Source organism: Semicossyphus pulcher, unplaced genomic scaffold (genome assembly GCF_022749685.1).
Source record: "Semicossyphus pulcher isolate SPU_LCO1_2020_fin unplaced genomic scaffold, fSemPul1.0.p SCAF_3, whole genome shotgun sequence".
Taxonomy (NCBI): Eukaryota; Metazoa; Chordata; class Actinopteri; order Labriformes; family Labridae; genus Semicossyphus; species Semicossyphus pulcher.
This window is the reverse complement of record NW_027211704.1, coordinates 9,133,621-9,154,779: the sequence shown is the minus strand read 5'-3', so window position 1 is coordinate 9,154,779 and position 21,159 is coordinate 9,133,621. Positions and strand designations below refer to the sequence as shown.

Here is a 21,159-nt window from a genome sequence, read left to right as displayed (position 1 = left end):
TTTCAGTGAGCCTGGCAGGAAACCAGCACCGACTTTATTAAGTATATTCTCTCATGCACTGTTTGCTTAGCAATTGTTGCTTCCTAAAACAACACAAAAAATGTAATTTCTTGCTTTGACATTTCTGTTAATGTACAGGCGGCATGGTAGTGTGGTGGTTAGCGCTGTTGCCTCAAAGCAAGAGGGTTTCTAGTTCGAATCCCGCTTCAGACATAGGTGGAGTGTGTGGAGTTTGCATGTTCTTCCTGTGCATGTGTTGGTTCTCTGCGGGTACTCCGGCTTCCTCCCACGGTCCAAAGACATGCTCGTTAGGTTCATTGGTGACTCTAAAGTTGCCCGTAGGTGTGGGTGTGAGCATGAAAGGTTGTTGTCTCCGTCTGTCAGCCCTGTGATTGACTGGTATCCAGTCCGCCTCTGGCTCAATAACAGTTGTTTATGCACCCATGTGCTATTCGCTTAAAAATTGTTACTTCTTTAAACCCCCCGTAAAAAGCAATATTTTGTTTTGACATTTCTGTTTTTGTACAGATCAAAAAAACAATACATAGCATGTTAATGCTAAGGTAGCTAACTAATTTTAGAGGCATTTGTTAATATTTGTTAAAACTCTCTTTTCATTATGACAGCAACCAACAAGTCAAATGCATTGTAAAAAAAAAATTGGCTGCCTTTAATGGACCTACCTGTCGTCTATCATCCCTGCCTTCCTATGCCCATTCTGCCCGTTCACTCATTGTGCATGTCTTCTTCAAGATGAAAAGATGAAAATGGCAGAGAAAGGTAGTTGGAGACTGTTAGTGATGACAAAGTTGTGCAGCATTCTTCCCTCCAACGCTCTTTTTTGGATTCGTCAAAAACAAAAAACAACAAATACCACGTGACACAGATACTGGAAATTACTTCTCTGCAACAGCAGTAAGCTTGCAGAAAAAAAGGCTAGCAGATTAGCCTGCTAGCAGTAGTGCAACATGGCTAACCCAGTTGCATATGTCACATTCACTTTGCAGGTCTGTCAAGAGTCTCTCCACCAGTTGGATTCAGTGGGTGTCTGATAATATTTTATAAAATGTTGACCTATTCCTTTAACATTTTTTTTTTTTTTTTATAAAGGTAGACATCCAAAAATAGATTGCATGTTTTAGTAATATCAGCTGTTAATGTGGTCAAAACGTCCTGACTTTCCGTATATGTCCTCTTTTAGAAGGTCTAGCAATGTAGTCCTCGCATAGATAGATGAACAAGAACACACAGACACACACTCATTGAAAAAAAAAATCAACCAGTCTAGACTGCAGAGAAAAAAACTAATGAATGTTTTTCATATTTTCAAGCTTCTGTTTCTCAAAGGGCCTGTGAGTGTTTGTCAGACCCTTTAGTGTTTCTTATTGCTCCCTCCCTCCCTCCCGCTCCCCCTCCTTCAATCAGTGTGTATCAAGTCTCAGACAGCTTTTCCTCTCCATCACTTGACGGATTTAAGGGTAGAAAAAAACACAAATCATTTTATCTCCTCTTTTTCCCTTCTCCTTTCTTTCTTTGTCTCCTTTTTCCTCGGCTCCCTCCATCACTCTCTCTTTCTCTCAGGTGTGATCTGTGTGGGGAGTTTCTGTCTAGACAACCGATTATACGGAATAATGAGGCGGAGGGAGGGAGGGAGGGGGATTGGGGGTGCATGAAGAGGGAGAGAGAGAGAGAGGGAGGAGGATGTGATGTGAAGCAAAGAGATGTGTAATGTCAGACAGATGGAGAGAAAGAAAGAAAGAAAAGGGAGACGAAAAAGAGAGAGATGGGATGGAGAGCAATAAGCAAGGGATTAGAGATGTGAGAGGAAAAGGTTGGAAGGAAATATGACGAAAATGATAGAAGTAAAGAAAAGAATGAACAGAGAGGAGAAGGTGATAGAAGGAAAAGGATGAATAAAGAACGAAGAGGATAGAGAGGGAAAGGGAAAGAAAGAAGGAAAGACAGAAAAAGAGAAGGAAAGAAAAAAGAAGAGAGAAAAGAAGGGAGTAAAGAAAGACAGAATGAAAGTAGGGAGAAAGGAAGGAAAGAGAGAAGGAAGGAAAAAGAGACAGACAGAAGGAAAGAAGGAAGAGAAGAAGGGAAGAGAGAAGGAAGGAAAAAAGGAAGGAAAGATGAAAAGGAGAAAAATCAAACAAATAAATGAGGAGGAAAGTTAACCAGCGTGTCAAACACACACACACATACACACACACACGCACCACACACCAAACACCGCTGAGCCAGAACAGCGTCGCAGTCTGATCTGCTGTGTTAGGAAACCCTATCAGTCACACAGGCTTTACTTACTGTGTGCGGGCGTGTGTGTGTGTGTGTGTTTCTGTGTGTGATCACCCAGTCCAAAAAACCTCCCAGACACACACACACCCACACACACACACACACACACACACACAGTGTAATAGGCTTATCCAGTGCTGCAGTTTCAGCCTTTAAACTGGGACTTTTTTTTTTTCTTCTTCGCTGTTTTGGATGAAAGAACAACATTGACTTCTAAAGAAACCTTCCTACGCATTTACGTGTGTGTGTGTGTGTGTGTGTGTGTGTGTGTGATTTTGTCTGCATTCATAATTAAAACCATAAAATGAGAGATGTGATTAAGACAAGCGGTGAGACAGTCAGCCCGACAGACAGACCTTTATTTTGGAAAACAAGCAGCGTGCAAGACAGTGAGTAAGCAGAAAAGTTAGACACTAACACAGACAGACAGACACACAGACAGACAGCGTTAAAGAAACATTAACGTGTGATGTAAGTGAGACAGATGGTCAGGCACTGAAACAGAAAATGGTTTACTGGTCGATCATTTACAGAGACACAGACAGGCAGTAAGTCAGGTAGCAAGAAAGACAGTGATGCAGACAAAATATATGACGTGAATGAGACAGGCAGTAAAGCAGGGAGACAGCCAACAGTCCAGTCAGACAGTGAGACATTTATTCAGAAAGACAACAATTAAAGAACTTAGTAAAAAAATAAAGCTTTGCCTTCAGGCTCAGCTCCCTCTTCACCACGATGGCCCGGTACAAAGCCTGCATTACTGCTGATGCTGCACCGACCCGTCTGTCAATCTCACAAGCCATTTTTACCCTCACTGTGAACAAGACCCGAGATACTTAAACTCCTTCACTCGAGGCAGAGACTCCCTCCCGACATGAAGGATGGCTGCCACGTGTTCCCTGCGTCTCTTTGGAGCATCGGCTGTGCATGTCCTCAAAAATGAACACTATGCGGTCGCAAAATGCAGTATGCACATGAACTGTAGGGGCAGTGTATAGACAGAGTGGATGTGACCATAGACCATAGAGTGTAGTCTCAGTGACGTCACCCATTGGTTTCTGAAGAAGCGTTTTGAAGCCCAAATAGCGCCGCCGCTGGGGGTCGCTATGTTGGAAAAGCCAGAGCCGGCTAATCCAGAGATGGGCAAAGAGGCGGAGGGCGACTGAGCTGAAGCCTATGGCTGAGGACTATGGGCGGGCCGCAAGAATCAGTCAGCTACGGCTAAGAACCTAGGCTATATGCTCCTCAGCGTAGCTAGCGGTTATTAGCCATAGACTCTATAAATAATGAATGAGCTAGTTTAACTTTGTGTTTCCCACAAAGGAGATGGTGACTGACTGCAGGTGTTTATTTTTCAGACTAAAGAAGTAACGGACTCACTGCTCGCTCGCACGGTGAGAGAGCGGCGAGCCGACACGTAACGGGAAACTTAAAATAAACAATCTTCTCATACGGTCCGCCGACTCCTATTTAATGGCCGACTATTAAATGAACACTGAACAGGCTAACAAGCAGCTAAAGCGAGCACGTATACCTGCTACTTAGTGCTAAAAATATATCAGTACAATAACAGTAGCATTTAACTCACCAAAAGCTGGAGCTCAGACTTCTTGCACAGCCATAAAGTTCCATAAATCCCACAGAGACAGATTATTTGTCCAAACTTTGAATGAAAAAATCCCCAAAAGTCTCCAACAACACAAACAAGTGAAGTTAAGCTCAGTGTCTGTGTGTCTGTGTTGACGTCTAGCAGACAGCCAGCAGGATCCTCCTGTCAATCAAGTGAACTGGGCCCTATAATTTAAAGCCATTAAAACGGGTGTGTTATAAAAAACATACATATGAACAAAAATATTAGCTATTTATAACAAAACCGTTTTTTGTGCCAGGCTGTAAACAACAACAACACAAAAATTGAAATTTTCCCACCTGCTGTAATGTTATTTCTTGTTTACTACAGTTTTTTGCACTTCCGCATTGGCTTCATTTTTCAACACTTGAGGTTGCTGCTTGGATGAGAAAGGGTCAACACAGCAGCAGGGACAACAATGGCAGAATGTTCTGAAGACAAGCTGATAGACCAAGTCCACTATTATCCATATCTGTACGATGTGTCATTGCAGCTACACAGAGACAAACATGCCTATCAAAACAGCTAGAGATTGATAAGTTCTGTTTAAGAAGTTGACGTGGAAACCTGCAAAACTAAATGAAAACAAATCCGGGACCGTTACGTCCGTGCACGGAGGAACATGTTGGAGAAACGGAGCGGGGGCAGTGCAGACGATGTGTTCTGTCCACCGAACACACAAAAGCCGTCACTTTTCTCTGCCGTGATCTCAGAGAATATAACAGTAACCTCCTCAAGTGTCGCCATATCTGTTGTTTAAATCCCACACATCCGTTAGTTGCATACGGCCTGAGCTCTCTGGTGTGCCCTCTACAGTTATCCTCCAGTAACACGTGTAAGGCATAGACAAGTATGTGAACAATTACGTTCATGACGTAGCCGGTTGTGTACGCAAACGCAAGGTTAAAAAGAAAGTATGTCTTCAGCCTCAGACTTGGAGGCGCTGGCTCTCATCCCAAACAACCCCAATGCCTGCTGGAGGTCCCAGCTTGATGAAGCCAACAGAACCACGTCATCTGCAAAGAACAGAGATGAAATTCTGAGGGCCCCCAAACTGGAAACCCTCTTCCCCCCAGCTGCGCCTTAAGGTCCATGAAAATCACAAACAGAATTGGTGACAAGGGGTAACCCTGGCAGAGGCCAACACGCACTGGGAACGTGTCTGACTTTGTGCCGTGAATATGGACACAGAAAAAGAATTGCATGGTTGTTAAATCATACACTCTAGCCCCTTTTACACAGCCAGTTCAAGGCAGGATTATAACTTTTCTGTTATGTCACAGAGGCTGAAGGCGAAGGCTGGGGGCAAAATGAGGAAACATCAGTGTTAACCGCAGAGCCGGCAGGGCGGGACAGTGTATGTGAAGCATGCGCTTTTTGTTTACATCACACACGCTGGAATGCTATATAAAAACACACATTGCGTGGCTTTACGTCAGCGTTGCTTAACTTTATGTAAAATGGCAAAGGTGGCGTAACGGTGGAGCTTCGTTACGGCGCTGTGGCTGAATCGCAGTGCTTGAGGGCTAATGTGTAGCATATTGATATTGCTAAAGCTAGAGTTAACTTTGCACATGAAAAATGTAGCTGCACAGACATAATTAAATGTATGAATTAGGTGATAAATATGCAGAAATATGTGTACCATAGTATAAATACTATATTAATTACTAAAGCAGATAACATGCTTAAACATAGTTATGATTATAATACAAAAACATGTGTCCCGAGAAAATTCTGCAATAATGTGAGTGATGGGTGATGGTTACAGAGAAGTATTGTGATCAAGTGACTGCAGCTGGTATGAAGGACCTGTGGTAGCGCTCCTTCTTAGACTGATATCTTGTCTACTCCTCTATGATGGCAGGATTTTTCTCTAAAAGATCAAAATCTAAAAGAAGCAAGAAACTATTTTACCCGCTAATGTGGCTGGATGAACTTTTCAGGCATAACCCAGCCCTATTACAAAAAGCAACACAGGCTGAACACAACAGACAGAAAATGAGTAGGCAAGACGACATTCATGCTGTAAGTAATATGTGTGAGACAGGCAGTGAGTCAGCGAGACAGACAGTCATTTCTTCAGGCTGTCTGTAAGACGGGCAAACAGTCTGTCAGCGAGACAGGCAGACAGATAAGAAATTGAGAGGCATCAAACCTGCTACAGTGTAATCAGATTAACGTAATCAGACAATGACATCATTAAATCCATGACACACACACACACACACACACACACACACATACAAATGAGTTCTGCAGTGAAGTGAAAATAACCCACCAGACTGATGCTGTGCTGAATGAGAGTGTGTGTTACAAGCTTGCCTGCTGATTTTAATTTTCTGGATTGAAACAAAGCGTACATAATGTGTAAGGTGTGTGTGCGAGTGTGTTTGCATGTGTGTAGTTTGTGTGTGTGGGCGGCCCGATGCCTCCTTTCATCTTTTTAATTTGTCTCGCCTGCTTTCTCTCTGCTCACTCTGTTTGTTTCTGCTGTTAAAGGGAAATTACACCAAAAAATGACATAGCTTCCAACACATCCAAATAAACGACACACAGAGACGCTGAAACTGAGAAATGTTTAGATAAAAAGGAAGAGTAACAAGTGCTTTTCTATGCTATCAAACATAGCATGTTTGTCGAATCTTTTGTGTACTTACTTGAAGTTCACATTTATACCATATTTAAGGCAGTTTGCTGTAAGGGCCTGTGTCCACTAACACAGTTTTTTCACTGGCAGCGGCTATTTTTTGTACAAAATTAATGCAGTTCAGTATTTTCAGCGCTCAGCGTCCTCAGCACAAAAATGTCCTCAGTGTCAGCTGTTTTTTGTCGCTGCATCCTCAGTTGAAAAAAGTTCAACTTTTGGAACACCACTGTGCTCGTCAATGTCTCTCCTTCACCGACCAATCAAAATCGAGAAGGGGCGGGGCTTCAGATACCAACTTTGTCAATGGCAGAGGAGAAGCTTCAAGGGTACAATTTCCAAGTGTAGAGCTGCTGCTCATAGACACGATTCATTTCCATCGGGGTTTTTTTTGTTTTCTTTGTTAAATTTCCTTGAATAAAAGCAAATATTAATCATACAGAGCGATTTAGAACAGACTTAATGATCACTACCAAGGGAAGCGGAAGAGCTGCGATAAAACTTTCGTAGCCTAGCAACAGTAAGCGCCGGTGAGAAGCGCTTTGAATTTGTGGTTGTGGGTGCCACCAGCGCAAAAAGGTTGTGAATGGACACAGGCCCTAAATTTAAACTGCTGACATCAGAAAGAAACATGTAAATGTGATTTTAATTTAATTTCAATTAATTTGCTGGCTAGCAAAAAACACACTTTTAACTAAATGAACTTACTGACAGATAAAGAGCCGGCTCCTTGCACAGTGCCCCCAGGCAGTTGCAAAGTTGCTATTCAACGTATTCACACAAATTCAGCCAACCTGCAACTTTTTCTTGACCAATCTCTGCAACTTTTCAGCAAATTTGACCAATCAACCGATTTCCCCCACGCACCTCGACGAGTACATCACCAAATTCATTCAACCTTTATTTAAATCTCGAGGAATCATTGAGGGCATGCGCTCCTTTTAATGAGGTCTGCAATGTTCAATAAACATCAGAGAGTATCTTTTACTGTGCCTTTAATATCTGCAGAACGCTGCATGCTAGAGACAGACAGCTGATCCGTTCTAACGAGGCTCCGGTGTGATCGTCTCTCTTTCATGAGCTTCCTGGTCCGGCCTCAAACTACAGAGTCTTGACTGGAGGTAATGCTTTACTGGAGCGGTTGTAGCTCACAGTGGATGTGTCAAAGCCTGAAAAAACACTGCAAACTACATTGCAACTTTTCCAAAAATACCAGGATGTCGTACTGATTCGGAAAAAATCTCCAGTTTGCATTGGACCAGTCTACCTCGCCTACTGTATCCCACAATGCAAAGCGCTGGAACGTCACAGCGGCAGTTGAAATGACGGACAGCAGCAGCATTCCAGAAGGGGGCGCTGTAGCTAAAGAAGCAGCAGTTATTGTTTACTTCCGCCTGGCGTAGCATACTGCAAAATAAATTTGAAAAGCTCCTCCATACTACAAACTACCGCCAAACGCAGTATGCAGTATATAGCATGTAGTATATTGTACGGCATTTCGAACATGGCCAGGGTCAACATCTTAGTGTAGTTTGTAAGTTTACTAGCATTAGCTAATTAGCACCAAACGGCAGCTGAGTATGGCTGCATTTAGTAGTATTTTAGGCAAGTTGCTCAGATGCTGGAGCTGAATTAAAAGTTAAGTATCACAAAGGTTAAAACAGTTCTTCCAAGACAGCATGGAGGACATTAAACGGGCACATTTTAGTTCTTTAAGTTTTGTTTTTGAGCCTCTTTGATGTCAGTCTTGACTCTGACTTCACCCCCATTTAGACTTGACCTCTTGACTTCGAACGGCTCTGACTCAGACTCGTCTTGGGCTTGTCTTGTGCAATGGCGTAAAAAAAAAAAAAAGAACAACCTGCACTTCTCTTAAGCAAACACATGCACTTGTGCAGCCTGGAGATACCTGTTTGAGGCTTAAGAGGAAGGAAACATCAATGCAAACATCACCATTCAGGTTCAAAAGATGAATGAATATATGAAAACGATTGTGTCTGTTTCATCTGGTTTCTTTCTTGTGCTATTATTTGATTTTTTATCATTCTTTAGTCTCTCCAGCCTCGCTTCCTCCCGTCTGTCCCCTTTATCCTCTCTCTTTGTGTACAACAAAATCTCTTCTCGACAGAGGACATTTTTAATAGTCTGCTGCGTCTAGCCTCAAACAGAAGCGGGGGGGGGGGGGAGCAGGGGGCGGGTGTAGACAGTGCAGAGAGAGAGTGAGGTAAAGGTGGGGGGCAGACAGAGAGAGAGAGAGAGAGAGAGAGAGAGAGAGAGAGAGAAGCAGAGGTGGAGATAATGAGATAGAGAAGGGATGAGAGAGAAAGAGGTGGATTTGTTATTCTTGCAGGGTGTTGCACAGACACAGACGCAGACAGACATTACCTCACACAGCTGCTGCAGAGAGAGGAGAGGGCGACGGAGTTTGTGCACGCAGGCAGACGTAAACCTCTTTATAATATCCTGAAGCAGACGTTTCAGAAAAGAGTCAGTGTTTTCTTTAAGAGCAGAAACTCGAAGAAATCAGAGACAGACAGGGCAAGAAATAAGAGCAGTCTTTGGGCGTAAAACATGAAATTCATCCTTCCCCAAATGTCAGTAACCTTTGTTTGCCCAAGCTTGCTAGTGCAGTGCCTCAGACATTTTAAAGCCGCTCTCTCTGGGAGTTTGTTTTAAAGATGTTTGTTTGCCAGACTGCTTGCTGACATTACTCATCCTGGTGAATAAACAGCGGCCAGGAGAAGTTAGAAAGGACAGCCAGGTCTGTGCAGAGAAGCAGAACGGATGGATGTAAGAGTAGTGTTTGTATTATGTCTGGCGTGAATCTTTGTAAGCATATAAAGTATTGCATAAATTTTGTTTGAAGCATTTCGTCGGGACTCAGTTACACAGTGGATTCCCAGAAAAACCGAAAATATCTCAATTGCAATATTGTCTGCGGCTCTCTGTGGTTGTCTCATGAGGCACATGACATAAAAAGTACGCAAAGGAAGTCTAGACGGACGATTTCAGCGGCGGCCCTGCAGATATCGTTGCAGTCATCTTGTAAACGATCCTTCTTCTTTTGTCCGGTTGTTTTTAATCATCCTGTCATTTGTCTCTCTTCTGGTTACACCGGTCACATGATATAAACATCATCACTCGCTCGCGCTGAATGTTCGACTTCTTGCGGGCATTTTACTAGAATTCGTCCGTTTACTTTCACACATGCAGCCCAGCCAGACAATGTCGGTGTGTATAGCATGTGTGAAAGGGGCTTTAAAAACATGCAGCCAAAAGTGCTTCAAATTGCAATACAGAGATTATAAGAATACAAAAGATAACAGTTTGCAACAATAAAGAGCAAAAAACGCAAAAAGGCTGAATTTTTCACCCCGACTTTATGCCGACTATTTCCTGCCAGCTCCTTAGTAAAATGTCTGCAAAAGTCGGGGTGAGCCGATGTGTGAACACAGCAGGTAATAGTCGGGAGCATTCACCACGAGCGAGTGGGTGGGGTCATCATGTGACCATAACCAGAAGAGTGACGCATAACAGGATGATTAAAAACACCTGAGGTTGAAGAAGAAGGATCATCCGCAGAGTACTTTTCACGTCATGTCCTACCTTATGAAGTAACCTCCCCGTCTCCCACTGTGAGGGACATGTGTGAAAGGGCAACCCTGGAAAATGACTGTCTTGAACATGTTCTGGAAATGTTCAGGAGTACATGTGTGAAAAGGTTCGAAAAGGGTGAAGATGTTTAATTTTTTGTAATCATCTGTGCACACCTGATATATGAGAATAACGAGAAACAATATGTAAAGAAATATGAAGAAGAAACAGACAAGAAAGGGAAACTTGATCATGGAGAAGAGGCATTTGGTGAATGTGACGTCTGCGAGCGACAGGGAGAACTTGGAGCCACATGGATGAAAGTGAAGGAGCCAACATGGCCGACAATCAACAGCAAGACATTCCCCAGCCAACTGATGTACACACTGGAGCAAAAATAAAGGATTTTAGTTTAATAGTCTTCAAATATGAGGTGAGCTTCAGTTAGCTTAGCACAGAAACAGCAGCTAGAAATGTCCTTCAGAGGGACAAGTTGTACATTATACTGTGAGGACGTTTCAGAGCCTGGACTTTAAACTTTAACTGAAGAAAGTTAGCGCTACTACTTTAACCAGAGTCAAGTATCTGTACTCCAGCTTGAGTAAAGCATGTGTGTACATTTACCACATCAGAAGGAGTGTAGAAAACCGACAGTGGAACATGGTGATGGGAAGTATTTCGTCTTCGAGTCCACCTTACTAACTCTGAAACAAATGCAAGATAAAAGCATCTTAACTTGTGGTCTCAGACGTCTGTTGTATACATTAGAAGAACAAGAACACACACCCATAAACATGCACATACTGTACACAAAATGCAGTCGCAGAAAAGAGGAATATTGCTCAAGCTGCCTGCTTTTTGGTACGGGGCTAAAGTCAGATTAGTGCTAGTCTGTCTGTCTGCTTTCACAGAGAAACATGCTTAATCCCTGTTTAATCCCACCTGCAACGGGATTGGCTACCGCCTAAGACTCTGACGACTATTACCCCGAATACAGGCATTAGACACAGACTACCACACACCTGGGCCCAGACACAGGCACAGAGGGAGGAAATGTTAAAAAACAGTTAGATGTGTTTGGGCTTTTCTTGGTTTGTCTCGCTCCCTAATAATGCATGTCCGATTGAATTGAAGGAGACGGAGAGAGGCAGGAGGATAAGTGGAAAGAAAATAACAGTGTGAGGGGTTTGGATGAGGATAGAGACACAGAGAGGAAGAGAACAGTGGGGGCTATAAAAAGTAAGATATGCAGAAAAGAAGAGCAAAGAAGAAGCACAGAATTAAACCATATTGACACAGTGTGACAAACATTTATGAGATAAGAAAGTCAATAGGGATGGAGAGACAGGAAGGAAGATAAACGCGCACATATGCGTGCAAACACGTGGATTAAAAATGACACGAGTAACACCAGAAGACTTACAGACACAAAGAGATTTTCACAGCTGAAGGAAAATCTTCGTTTACTTTATTTAACATAACAGGATGGAAGGAAATCGCTTGTCTCCTGTGTGACCTGTCTGACAAGCAACTTGAGAGTAGGGCGCTGCCATCTTTGTATCCAGAGTGTGTGCAGTAGAGATCGGCTGGTGGAGCCGCAGTACTGACGCCCCGCCCCTTCCTCCACCGGAAACACACATTGACCTTGTGGCTTTGACGTGTTGGAGCCCTCAGGTGGGCTCAGTCTGCAGCAGAACAGCTTCTTGTGTTGGTCTGAAGCAGATATTCACGCTTATGGAAAGTTCACTGACTGTACTGTTAGTGTTAGTTACGTCTCCTCTCGCCGTTCCTCCTCTACTCTGCTGCTCGGGAACAGAACGCTGCAGGAACCTGATTTGTCCACAGAGCTGTCAATCATAAGGTCACACCCCCTTTTTACAGCATCAAATAACTGTTTAAAAGTAAACTTGTCAGAAAAATGAACACTTGGACATAAATCAGCATGATAAGAACTAACTATAATGACAGAAACCATGTTTGAGAAAAATGTATTTGACGTGTATTTTGATTTTATAGTTTGACTCATGTCCCATCTGTTAGCATGGAGGAGGCGGGCTTTATATACTGCAGCCAGTCAGCAGGAGGCGATGCTTTTCGCGGTCATATCGGCCATCTTTCTTTTTTTGTAATTATTTTTGTGCTACATTTTGCGTTCCAGGATTTAATTTCTGCCAATGCATTCTGCCTCTTTTGCCCTCAACGCAGACCATTTCCCTGCATGCATCCAAAGACTGTTCAAACTGATTGGTCAATATTACTCTGGCTATAAGAGTTCTGCAAACAGTCCAGAATTCTTCCGATGCCAAATGCCACTGTTTGCTTTATTTGTCTGCTTCTCTAGGGACTTGAGGCTGACCGGTGCCCAGTTTGATGAGCTGTTAGCGAGGATCAGTACCAGAATTTCTCTGATGGACACAGACTTCTGCTGGTCATCTGTCTCTGTTGAAGCGCTAGAGTATCTAGAAAGTCTTTCTGTAAATCCTGTGTCATAGTGTTGGTCTTTTGGCGTCTGATAACCCTCAAAACTCAGGGATCTAATGCTTAAACTGGCCTTCAAGTGTTCTATTCAGTCCTCTCATTGGTTCCCAGAATACAACACCCCCCTCCCAGCGAAGCCCCCTCTTTTAATTTGGTGCCATTTTCAGTTTGAACACCAAAAAGACAAAGATAAATAGACACACTCAGTCTCGGAGAGCGCCAGGCGGGCTGATAAAGAGCAAGTCTTCAACCCAGTGATTCATCCCATTCAGTGTTCAAAGACAGGGTGAGATAAAGAGGAGACTGAGACAAAGAATGACCACACCTGGGTGTCCGTTTAGGTGACTCAGCCCCTTCAGACGGTAAACTGACTCACTGCCAGCTCAGCTATCACTGTCTCAGCCTGCTGCCTGTGCCAATGCCCTCTGCACACAACACAGAGAAACACAGTAGCTCTGCTGTCTGGATTTTACTATTTAAATCTATGAGGACATTTACAGTAAACAAACAGAGCCAGTTTATTTTAACTTGCTTGAAAAGATGACAAGTGCTCTGCCTCAAAGATACATATGAAAATACAAAAATAAGGTTAGATGGAGCGACTTAAATTCCCATCAATCTGTGCAGAAGTTTATTCCTGTTTGATACCAAAGGCACAAGACTGCAAACACCGGCAGGTTTTTGCCGCCAAACTTGATTTAAAAAAGCTAAAAAAGGAAGCTAAGCTATCGTCTCCATCTGCTCATTGTATGGAATTGATGCCAAAATAGGAGCTGCCATCTTGCGATGACATCATTTGGAGCCAGAGTGTGCACAGTAGAGATCGGCGGGTCATGCCGCCGTAGCCACTTCCGCAGACACCGATATGTAGGACTCTTTTAAGTGGCTAAAGAATGTGGTACTCCTGACCCCGTCTGCAGCGGTGCTTAGCTTAGCTTCCGCGTAGGAACTCCAGCCAGCTTCTCCGAACAGGGGCCGTGCTGACTGTTATCTCACACAACCCAACTTAAAAAAAAACAAAAAACTATCCCTTTAAGATCTCCTGCAATCCTGCAAGATTTATTTCTAGAGTTCATATACTTGATTCTCGAGCATTGAGAACGACATTAACTGCTTTTCTTTTATCTCTAGATGCAGTTTCTCACTGCAGACATCCAGCACCTGATGACAGCACACGCTGTCCAGCCTCTGCACAGGACTGGTGCTATAACTTGCGTCAGTGCTGCTGCAGTCCAGCAGGGGGCAGCAGAGGCCCAACACACTGTTTAACACTTGTGTATCCTGTCACCCTGCAGTTTTACTATCTAACTTAAATTTGGCTGAATGGTGCTTCCATATAATTCTGTATAAATCAGAGGCAGGATTAAATATGTTGGTGGTCACAGGCTGAATGGGTACTTTAGTTTGAATTCATACAACACTAAAATAAACCTGTTAAAAGTCAAAAACATTTGCATGAGGAGGTACTTCTAGTTTTATTTTATCAAGTTAAAATATATGAACAACCTTTTGTCTTCTTCTTACTATTAAAATAAAGATATTGTTCTACTTTTGTTTGAGCTGAGCCTTAAATAAAGTAGTTATAATCCTATCTGCCAGCAAAAGTTTTCGTTGTACGATGTCATCGCTTCCTTTTCTTACAAAAGTTTAACATTTCAAAATGCAGCAATTAATTTTGTTGGTATATATTTTCTGTCTAAGACATTAGAGCTCTGGTGAGTCCATCAGGGCAATAAAACCACTTTAACGTGCAGCTATAAACTCCAGCGGACCTAAATTGAACGTTGACTCAGATGAAACATGCTGCTACAGTCTCGCCCCATTGGTCCCCAGGGCCTGTCAATCATAGAGGTGATGTAATGCTGTCTGGCTCTGTCGATCCATGGCAACACACACACACACACACACACACACACACACACACTAATATTCCACATTTTGAGTCAGATTTTACAGCACTTTTGGGTAATTAAATATTTTTAAAGGTATTTTATTTCCAACAAAGTTCTTAATGGTTCTTTTTTGCCTGCATGTTCTGAAGTAATAGTAGGTTTTTATTTTGCCTACATGTTGTGAGTGACAATATAACATGTGGTGTGTTTCCATGTTTTGTCACGTGTAGTTCATTCTGCCCCTATGTGGGGCTTTCATTAGTGAAGGACACAAAATAAGGGTGACTAAACCTACAAGACACCAGTGAGGACTTTTTTTGTGAAGCTGCTGCAAACAGAGTTGAATTTTAGCCACAGAGGTTAGCCACCGTATGCTAACTCGTTGCTTTTTAACTGCAATTTGTTTCCAAGCAACAACAAAAGACAAAAATAAAAGTTGACGCTGATTTTCGGAGCAAACTATAACATGTGCTATAATTAATTAACTGTGTACACTTACTGGAAATTAATGTAAATTATTTGGGGCAAAAGAAACTGATATTAAAGGTTTCAGTTGTAAGTTTGCAGATGCAGACTATAAGTTGAATCTGACTGCTGAAAAAGTCCTGTCCCAAAACTTAAGATGCCAACTGTGAGCCAAGTTGTGATGTTGGAAGATGTCTTCTGGAGAAGATGGCTGACTTATTTTTGGTAAATATGCTTTTGGGATTCGGTGTGCATCAAGTGATAATCCTGGAAGTTGAAATACCAAGTCCAGAAAGCTTCATTTTACCCGCTGCTTCTTTTCAAGGCCTGCCTCTGCTCCAGCTGACAGCAGCATGCACGCACGCGCACACACACACACACACACACACACACACACACACACACACACACACACACACACACACTTAGGTGTGTCAATCTCTTTATCTTTTAAATTAAAGCTAATTAAGGAACTTTCTGTTTGTTTGGATGTTGGCGCCCCCTGTGGACAAAGTTGTACATTTTCTCTCTTTGCTGATCTTGTCCTGATGAAAATTCTCCTCCTGCTTTCTTTTAAACTTCGAACTGTGAATCTTTTCTGCAGAAAATGAAAATAAAAGGCACTCCCGTTCTGCGTGCCGTAACATGCTTCAACTGACACCAACCTGATGGCAGCGGTTAGAGGCGTTAAAAGTTACTATAAAGAAATTATCAATTTTCTTTCTGACAATCTTGTTCGCTTTTGTAGCTCACATAAAGGCATCAATATTAATATCAGTATGTATGACCTTGTAAGAAACTTCAATATAAGTTATTAAAACATCTGGGAATTTGTTAATTAATGCTTTGTGTGTACCTGTTTATATTTTTGCATGTGGACATACTTACATGCATCAGTCCCCCCTTCAGACACCCCAAATGAAAGCATGGACATGCCACTGCGAGTTGAAAGCTCTGGAATAAGTGAATAAGTTAACTGTCAGTTGCAGAAAGACCAGAAAGAACATGTTAAAATATTTTAGGTTTTAGGCTATAGCTAAAGATGAAAAAAATACAGCACAGCCAGATCAGTTAACAGTAATGTTAAGAGTAATTAAAAGTAAAATATATGAATACATAGGGGATATAAAAGAAAAGACTAAAGCAACAAGGCACTACAGCCTTTGGTTTGGCAGGTCTGCGATGAGCCAAAAAAGCAAGTGGAAATTGGAAATGAGAGACAGACACAGACAGTGTCACCGAGGGAGAGAAGGAGGGGGAAGTCACTGAGAAATCCCCGGAGACAGAGAGGGAGAGAGGGGGGAGACAGAGAGAGAAACAGACACGACCAGACAGACGTCCGTTAGCAGTTTAGTCGCCGGTCACTCGGCCGAAAACACGGAAAACATTGACACTCATTCTGACGGACGGAACCGGACATTTTAACTAATTTAGACGTTAAAACTGCATTTAACGGCTGTATCGACATTTAAACGGTACGCCGAATAGATAGATAGATAGATTACGGAGGAAGAGGAGGAGAAACCGGAGAAAGAGGAGGAGGAGAGAACCGAGTCAGGAGGAGGACGGACGGACCGGAGAGGAAGAGGGAGAGGAGGCTGGAGAGAAAATAGAAAAGGGGGATTTTTTAGAGGGAGTTTGGTGTAGCCTCCTTCCTCCGATCGCTCTCTCTTCTCCAGCCCTTCTTCTTCCTGGTGTCTTCCTCTTCTGGAGCCTTTATGTCTGACTTCAGGAAGCTTTAAATGTTGAACTTGATGGGTGTTTTAAACGCCACCGCCGCCGCCAATGTCTCCTGTACTTGTAACTGCAAGCGCTACACCTCTCTCCAGAGCATGGAAATCAGTGAGTAAAACTTGAATTTCATTACTTTTTTATGTGACTTCTTTGTCTTTAATGATTTTGACGCTGAATAACCGGTATGTTGGATTAATAAGTCAAAGAAGGTAGTTATCGTTCCATCGGCTATGATGTAAACCTTCTGAAAAGAAAGGAAAGGGCTACTATTACTTGTTTTGCAGGAATTTTGAGTTATAACCGTCAGTTTTTGGCATAACTGGTGTTAGCTTGTGTCAAAGTGACATATCTGACTTTCTAACACACAAAATGTGCTCTTTTTGAATGTATAAAGATAGTTGTTGCATGTTAGTTGAGCTTTTTCACATTACAATCCCTTATTTTCCAATCAACTTTTCTCTTTCCATGGTTAACATAATGTGGTGAGCAGCTTGTTTAAAACTTATTAAAGGCAACTAGTAAGGTACTAGTAGGCATACAATTAAAAGACGTTAGGTGCTCTTTTTCGTGACTTTTACCTCTTTTATGAGTAATAACGTTTGAGTTTGAACTTGAACCAAAACCACAAGCTTCCCATCTCTTCCCCTCCTCTTTAAGCTCAATGTATGATATTATTTCAGCAATCTTGTCGCTGTTTCTACTGCGAACTTTGAGTGACAGTGTGATTTTTCGGTTCACGTTAACTTACACAGCCGTTGGCGTTGTGTCTACCTTTGATCTAACCGTTTAACCGGCTTCATTTGAAAATCTGCCTTGTCGTTTGGGGTGTTTTACAGGTAAAACACAACCTAAAGTGTGTTTTAACTATCAGAAAGTCTTCGTGGATGATATTTAAAACTGGATATTGGAGGTAAAGGTGGATTTGCTCGGTGGGAAAGGTGGTAAACGGGAAGGAGCTGGAAGTTTTGTCGTTGTCGCCGCTTCGTCATTCGAGCAAAGCCAGACGTCTGTCTAGCCGTCTGCCTGCGCATGCGTGTGTGCGCGTGCATGGATATGTGTGTGGTCGTATCCGGGAAATCCCTGTGTTTGTATGTATGTACGTTTAGATATATACATGAGTGGGCTTTCAATGCGTGTGTACATTTCTGTTCAGTTTGGTAAAGCAAGGAATTAAACGTCTCCGGTTTGGGGTTCTACTCCCACTGGGGACCTGGTTATGTATACAGTCATAAAGAGAGTTCATTCAGAGAAATGTGTGTATGTGTGTGTGTGTCCACCTGAAGTCATAAGCAAGGCTGAGTCATTCAGTTTCAGAGCTACACAGGCAGGGTTCAATTGTTTGGAAAAAACGTTGCACACATTTGCCAAAAATGGTCAACAAAAGCCTTTCCCTGAGTCCCAAAGTCTTCAAATATCCTGTTTTTTGCAGTTTGCAATCATATTAGACTAAGAATGTATAGAATATGTTATGAAAAAGCTAAAATGATACCGAAAAGCTATAAAATTGAAAAGAAAAACCAAAAAATAATAACCAGCTAAAAGTTCAAAATAATACAATAAAGATATTCTGTTTGCACTCAAGATAAAGTAAAACAGCAAATAGTCCTAATTCAGATGCTGAAAGCATAGAATTTATTAATTTAAGCTTAAGAAATTATAGTAAATTATTGAAAACGAAGTGTAAGATATCGATATGACTCCCTGCATCTTGAAGATCCTGCTCCTTGAGAACAAACAATTTGTAACAGACTGAAAAGGAAGCATGATTCAGTGACTCCATGGCCCTTATTCCACCTTTGATGCATTCAGTTTTATTTCTTGGAAGGTTCAGGAGATATTTTGAAAAGCTTATAATGACGTGCCAGTTTTAAATTGTGAAGCGAAGATTACTGAGAACCTGGTGAGTAATGCCTTCACAGAACTGTGTGTAGGACGGGTTCATGAAGGAGTCATCAGCCGTACGCCATGCAGCCTACGTGAAATGTGGATTTCTTATTTGCCTTTTAAGCCTTGCCAGACCAGATTTCACATCAGTAATACCACTTTACAGTAAATGATAGTTATAATAGATTCAGTTATAGTCCCAGACCTCTACCCGACTCCAAATTTTGTCTGTTACGGCTGTTCAATAGGAAGCTATGACTATCTGTTCCTTCCTCTTTTTTTTTTTTCAGTTCAGTGCCAAATCAAAATCCTACATCAGCCTCCACAAGTCTCATGTTTTACCTTTAGAACACAGAAGAAACACAGATTTTAAACTACAAACTGCTTTAATTTGTGATTTTAATGGTTTTTATTCCCAGGTCTGCTAGTTTTTGAGAGATGTCCGCTTGTAATCAGGCCTCCACTGGATTTTTTAACATGAAACAGCTTTATGTGTTTGCAAATATGACTGAAACACAGTCCCTATTTAAGTCTATGATTTAGATTTTCCATGGTCTTAATACCATAGGGGCTGCATGCACTTTGCTGCAGTGGTTAGTGCTGTCCTCTCACAGCTAGAAGGTTCCTGGTTTGAATCCCGGTCTGTGTGGAGTTTGCATGTTCTCCCTGTGCATGTGTGGGTTCCCTCCGGCTTGTTAGGTTCATTTGTGACTCTAAATTAGCCCGTCGGTGTGAATGTGAGCGTGAAATGTTGTCTTTTTGTGTAAACCCTGTGATTGACAGCTGTCCAGGTGTAACCCTCCCCTAATGACAGCTGGGATAGGCTCCAGTGTTAAAAAACTTTAATTGAACACTTTGTAGGATTGCAATAATTCTCTAAACTCAACATTGAATTGGCTTTGCAGTTCATCCCCTACATGTTAGATGGGAAGTCAAGTTTGTATGCTGATCAATCAGGAAAACTACGTCCTTATTGTCCTGTATTTGGAGAGGTCTGTGTTTTGAGAGCATTGAGTTTACCTTTCCTTGAGCGTGCAATTATGCCAACACAAACCTCAATAGATGTAGGTTTTAATAGTTGTCGCAGTGGTAATAAAAATCAATCAATGAAATACAAATCATGCCCTGGATTTGTCACAGAGACGAGATAAGAATCCAGACAGAAACAATTCCTCAGTCTGAGAACAGACGTGATGTTTAGTCTGGAGGACAGAAGGAGGGAAACAGATGAACCAAAGAAGAAGAGAGAGGACTACAGAGACAGAAAGAGAGGAAGAGAGAGAGGAATACATCTAAACTTTATAAGACATCCTGTCAGCAAAGAGAGGAAGAGAAACCACAGGAGAGAGAAGAGACATTTAAAAAAGAGACAAACATTCCTGAATTTCGGAAACTTAGTGCTGCTTTGACCTTCATCTAAAAAACAAGATTATGTTGGAGGTGATTCAGCTGCTCGGGACCGTCTGCAGTGGAGTGTGACAGGAAAGATGAAAGAAGGTATAACGCGGGATAATCCACGTTGTACACTTGAGATGTGCTGATCAAAGGAAGACGTAGACATCACAGAAAACCTGGGGTTTCCCTGAATGTTTTACATCTGTGGATGTTAAAAACAAACCATATCTGGGGGAAAAAAGTCTTACACTGCCTTACTTTAAATAAACAACAAACGTAACATGATTGAAGCGTCTTTAAAGCCACCTGAAGTTTAACGTGACCCATGATTAAAAAATAAACCTAGCTATGTCTGCTTTATATGTGAAATACAGCTTAGCTAAAACACAATACAAACCCATCAGGCATAGTCCTGGTTGCATAAGGAAAAGGCTATTTCCAGGGCACAGCACTGCAGCTGTTTTATATAGATATTAGCGGGAACAGTTAGCTTAAGTAAACCTGCTGTGTGCACCTGTAACAGCTGCATTTAAACACTGTTTAGTCATTACATTCAGCTCCATTCAGACTCCTCAGACTTGTAAAAGAGCTGCAGAGACCCTGACTCACTGCAAACCTGCACACTGTTCCTCATCTGGATCTGAGAGGTTGTAATTGTAGGGTTACATATACCTGTTACACCCACTGTAAGCACACACACACACACGCAGAAACATCTGTTGCAAGCAGCAGACACTGCTAGTCAAAGCACATGACATCACCATTACTCACAGGCTGGCCATGCGTTTATGTGTGTGTGTGTGTGTGTGTGTGTGTGTGTGTATGGTGTATGAAGTCATTGCTGGTATCAGCTTGTAAGAATCATTTCCTACCAGCAGCTTGTTTCCCTGTACATTTGTTACTGCACGTCTGGCCGTCGAAACACAAACACCTCCACAGTCTGCGTCTACAGCCAACATAAATGTTACCCGCAGTGTTTGTCTCCGTGTGTGTGTGTGTGTGTGTGTACGTGTGTGTAAGCGAGTTCAGCTGGAGGGCATTTTTTCCCCCATTGAGTTCAGGAAAAGATTGTTCCTTCTGAGTCAACCGGAGGGGACTGCACCTTCAGAAACAGGAAGTACACAATGTGACGAGGTCTTTTC

The 21,159-nt window shown here is 42.2% G+C and overlaps 1 protein-coding gene across 1 annotated transcript in view; it reads left to right on the top strand.

Annotated features, from left to right (window-relative positions):
- Nucleotides 1–16,302: 16,302 nt before the first annotated feature.
- Nucleotides 16,303–21,159, top strand: part of pmepa1 (prostate transmembrane protein, androgen induced 1) — a 32,136-nt gene continuing 27,279 nt past the window's right edge. Inside the window, exon 1 of the mRNA XM_069678811.1 lies at nt 16,303–16,846. Within this exon, the coding sequence (XP_069534912.1) occupies nt 16,747–16,846 (100 nt within the window). The 5' untranslated portion in view covers nt 16,303–16,746. The remainder of the gene's footprint in view (nt 16,847–21,159) is intronic.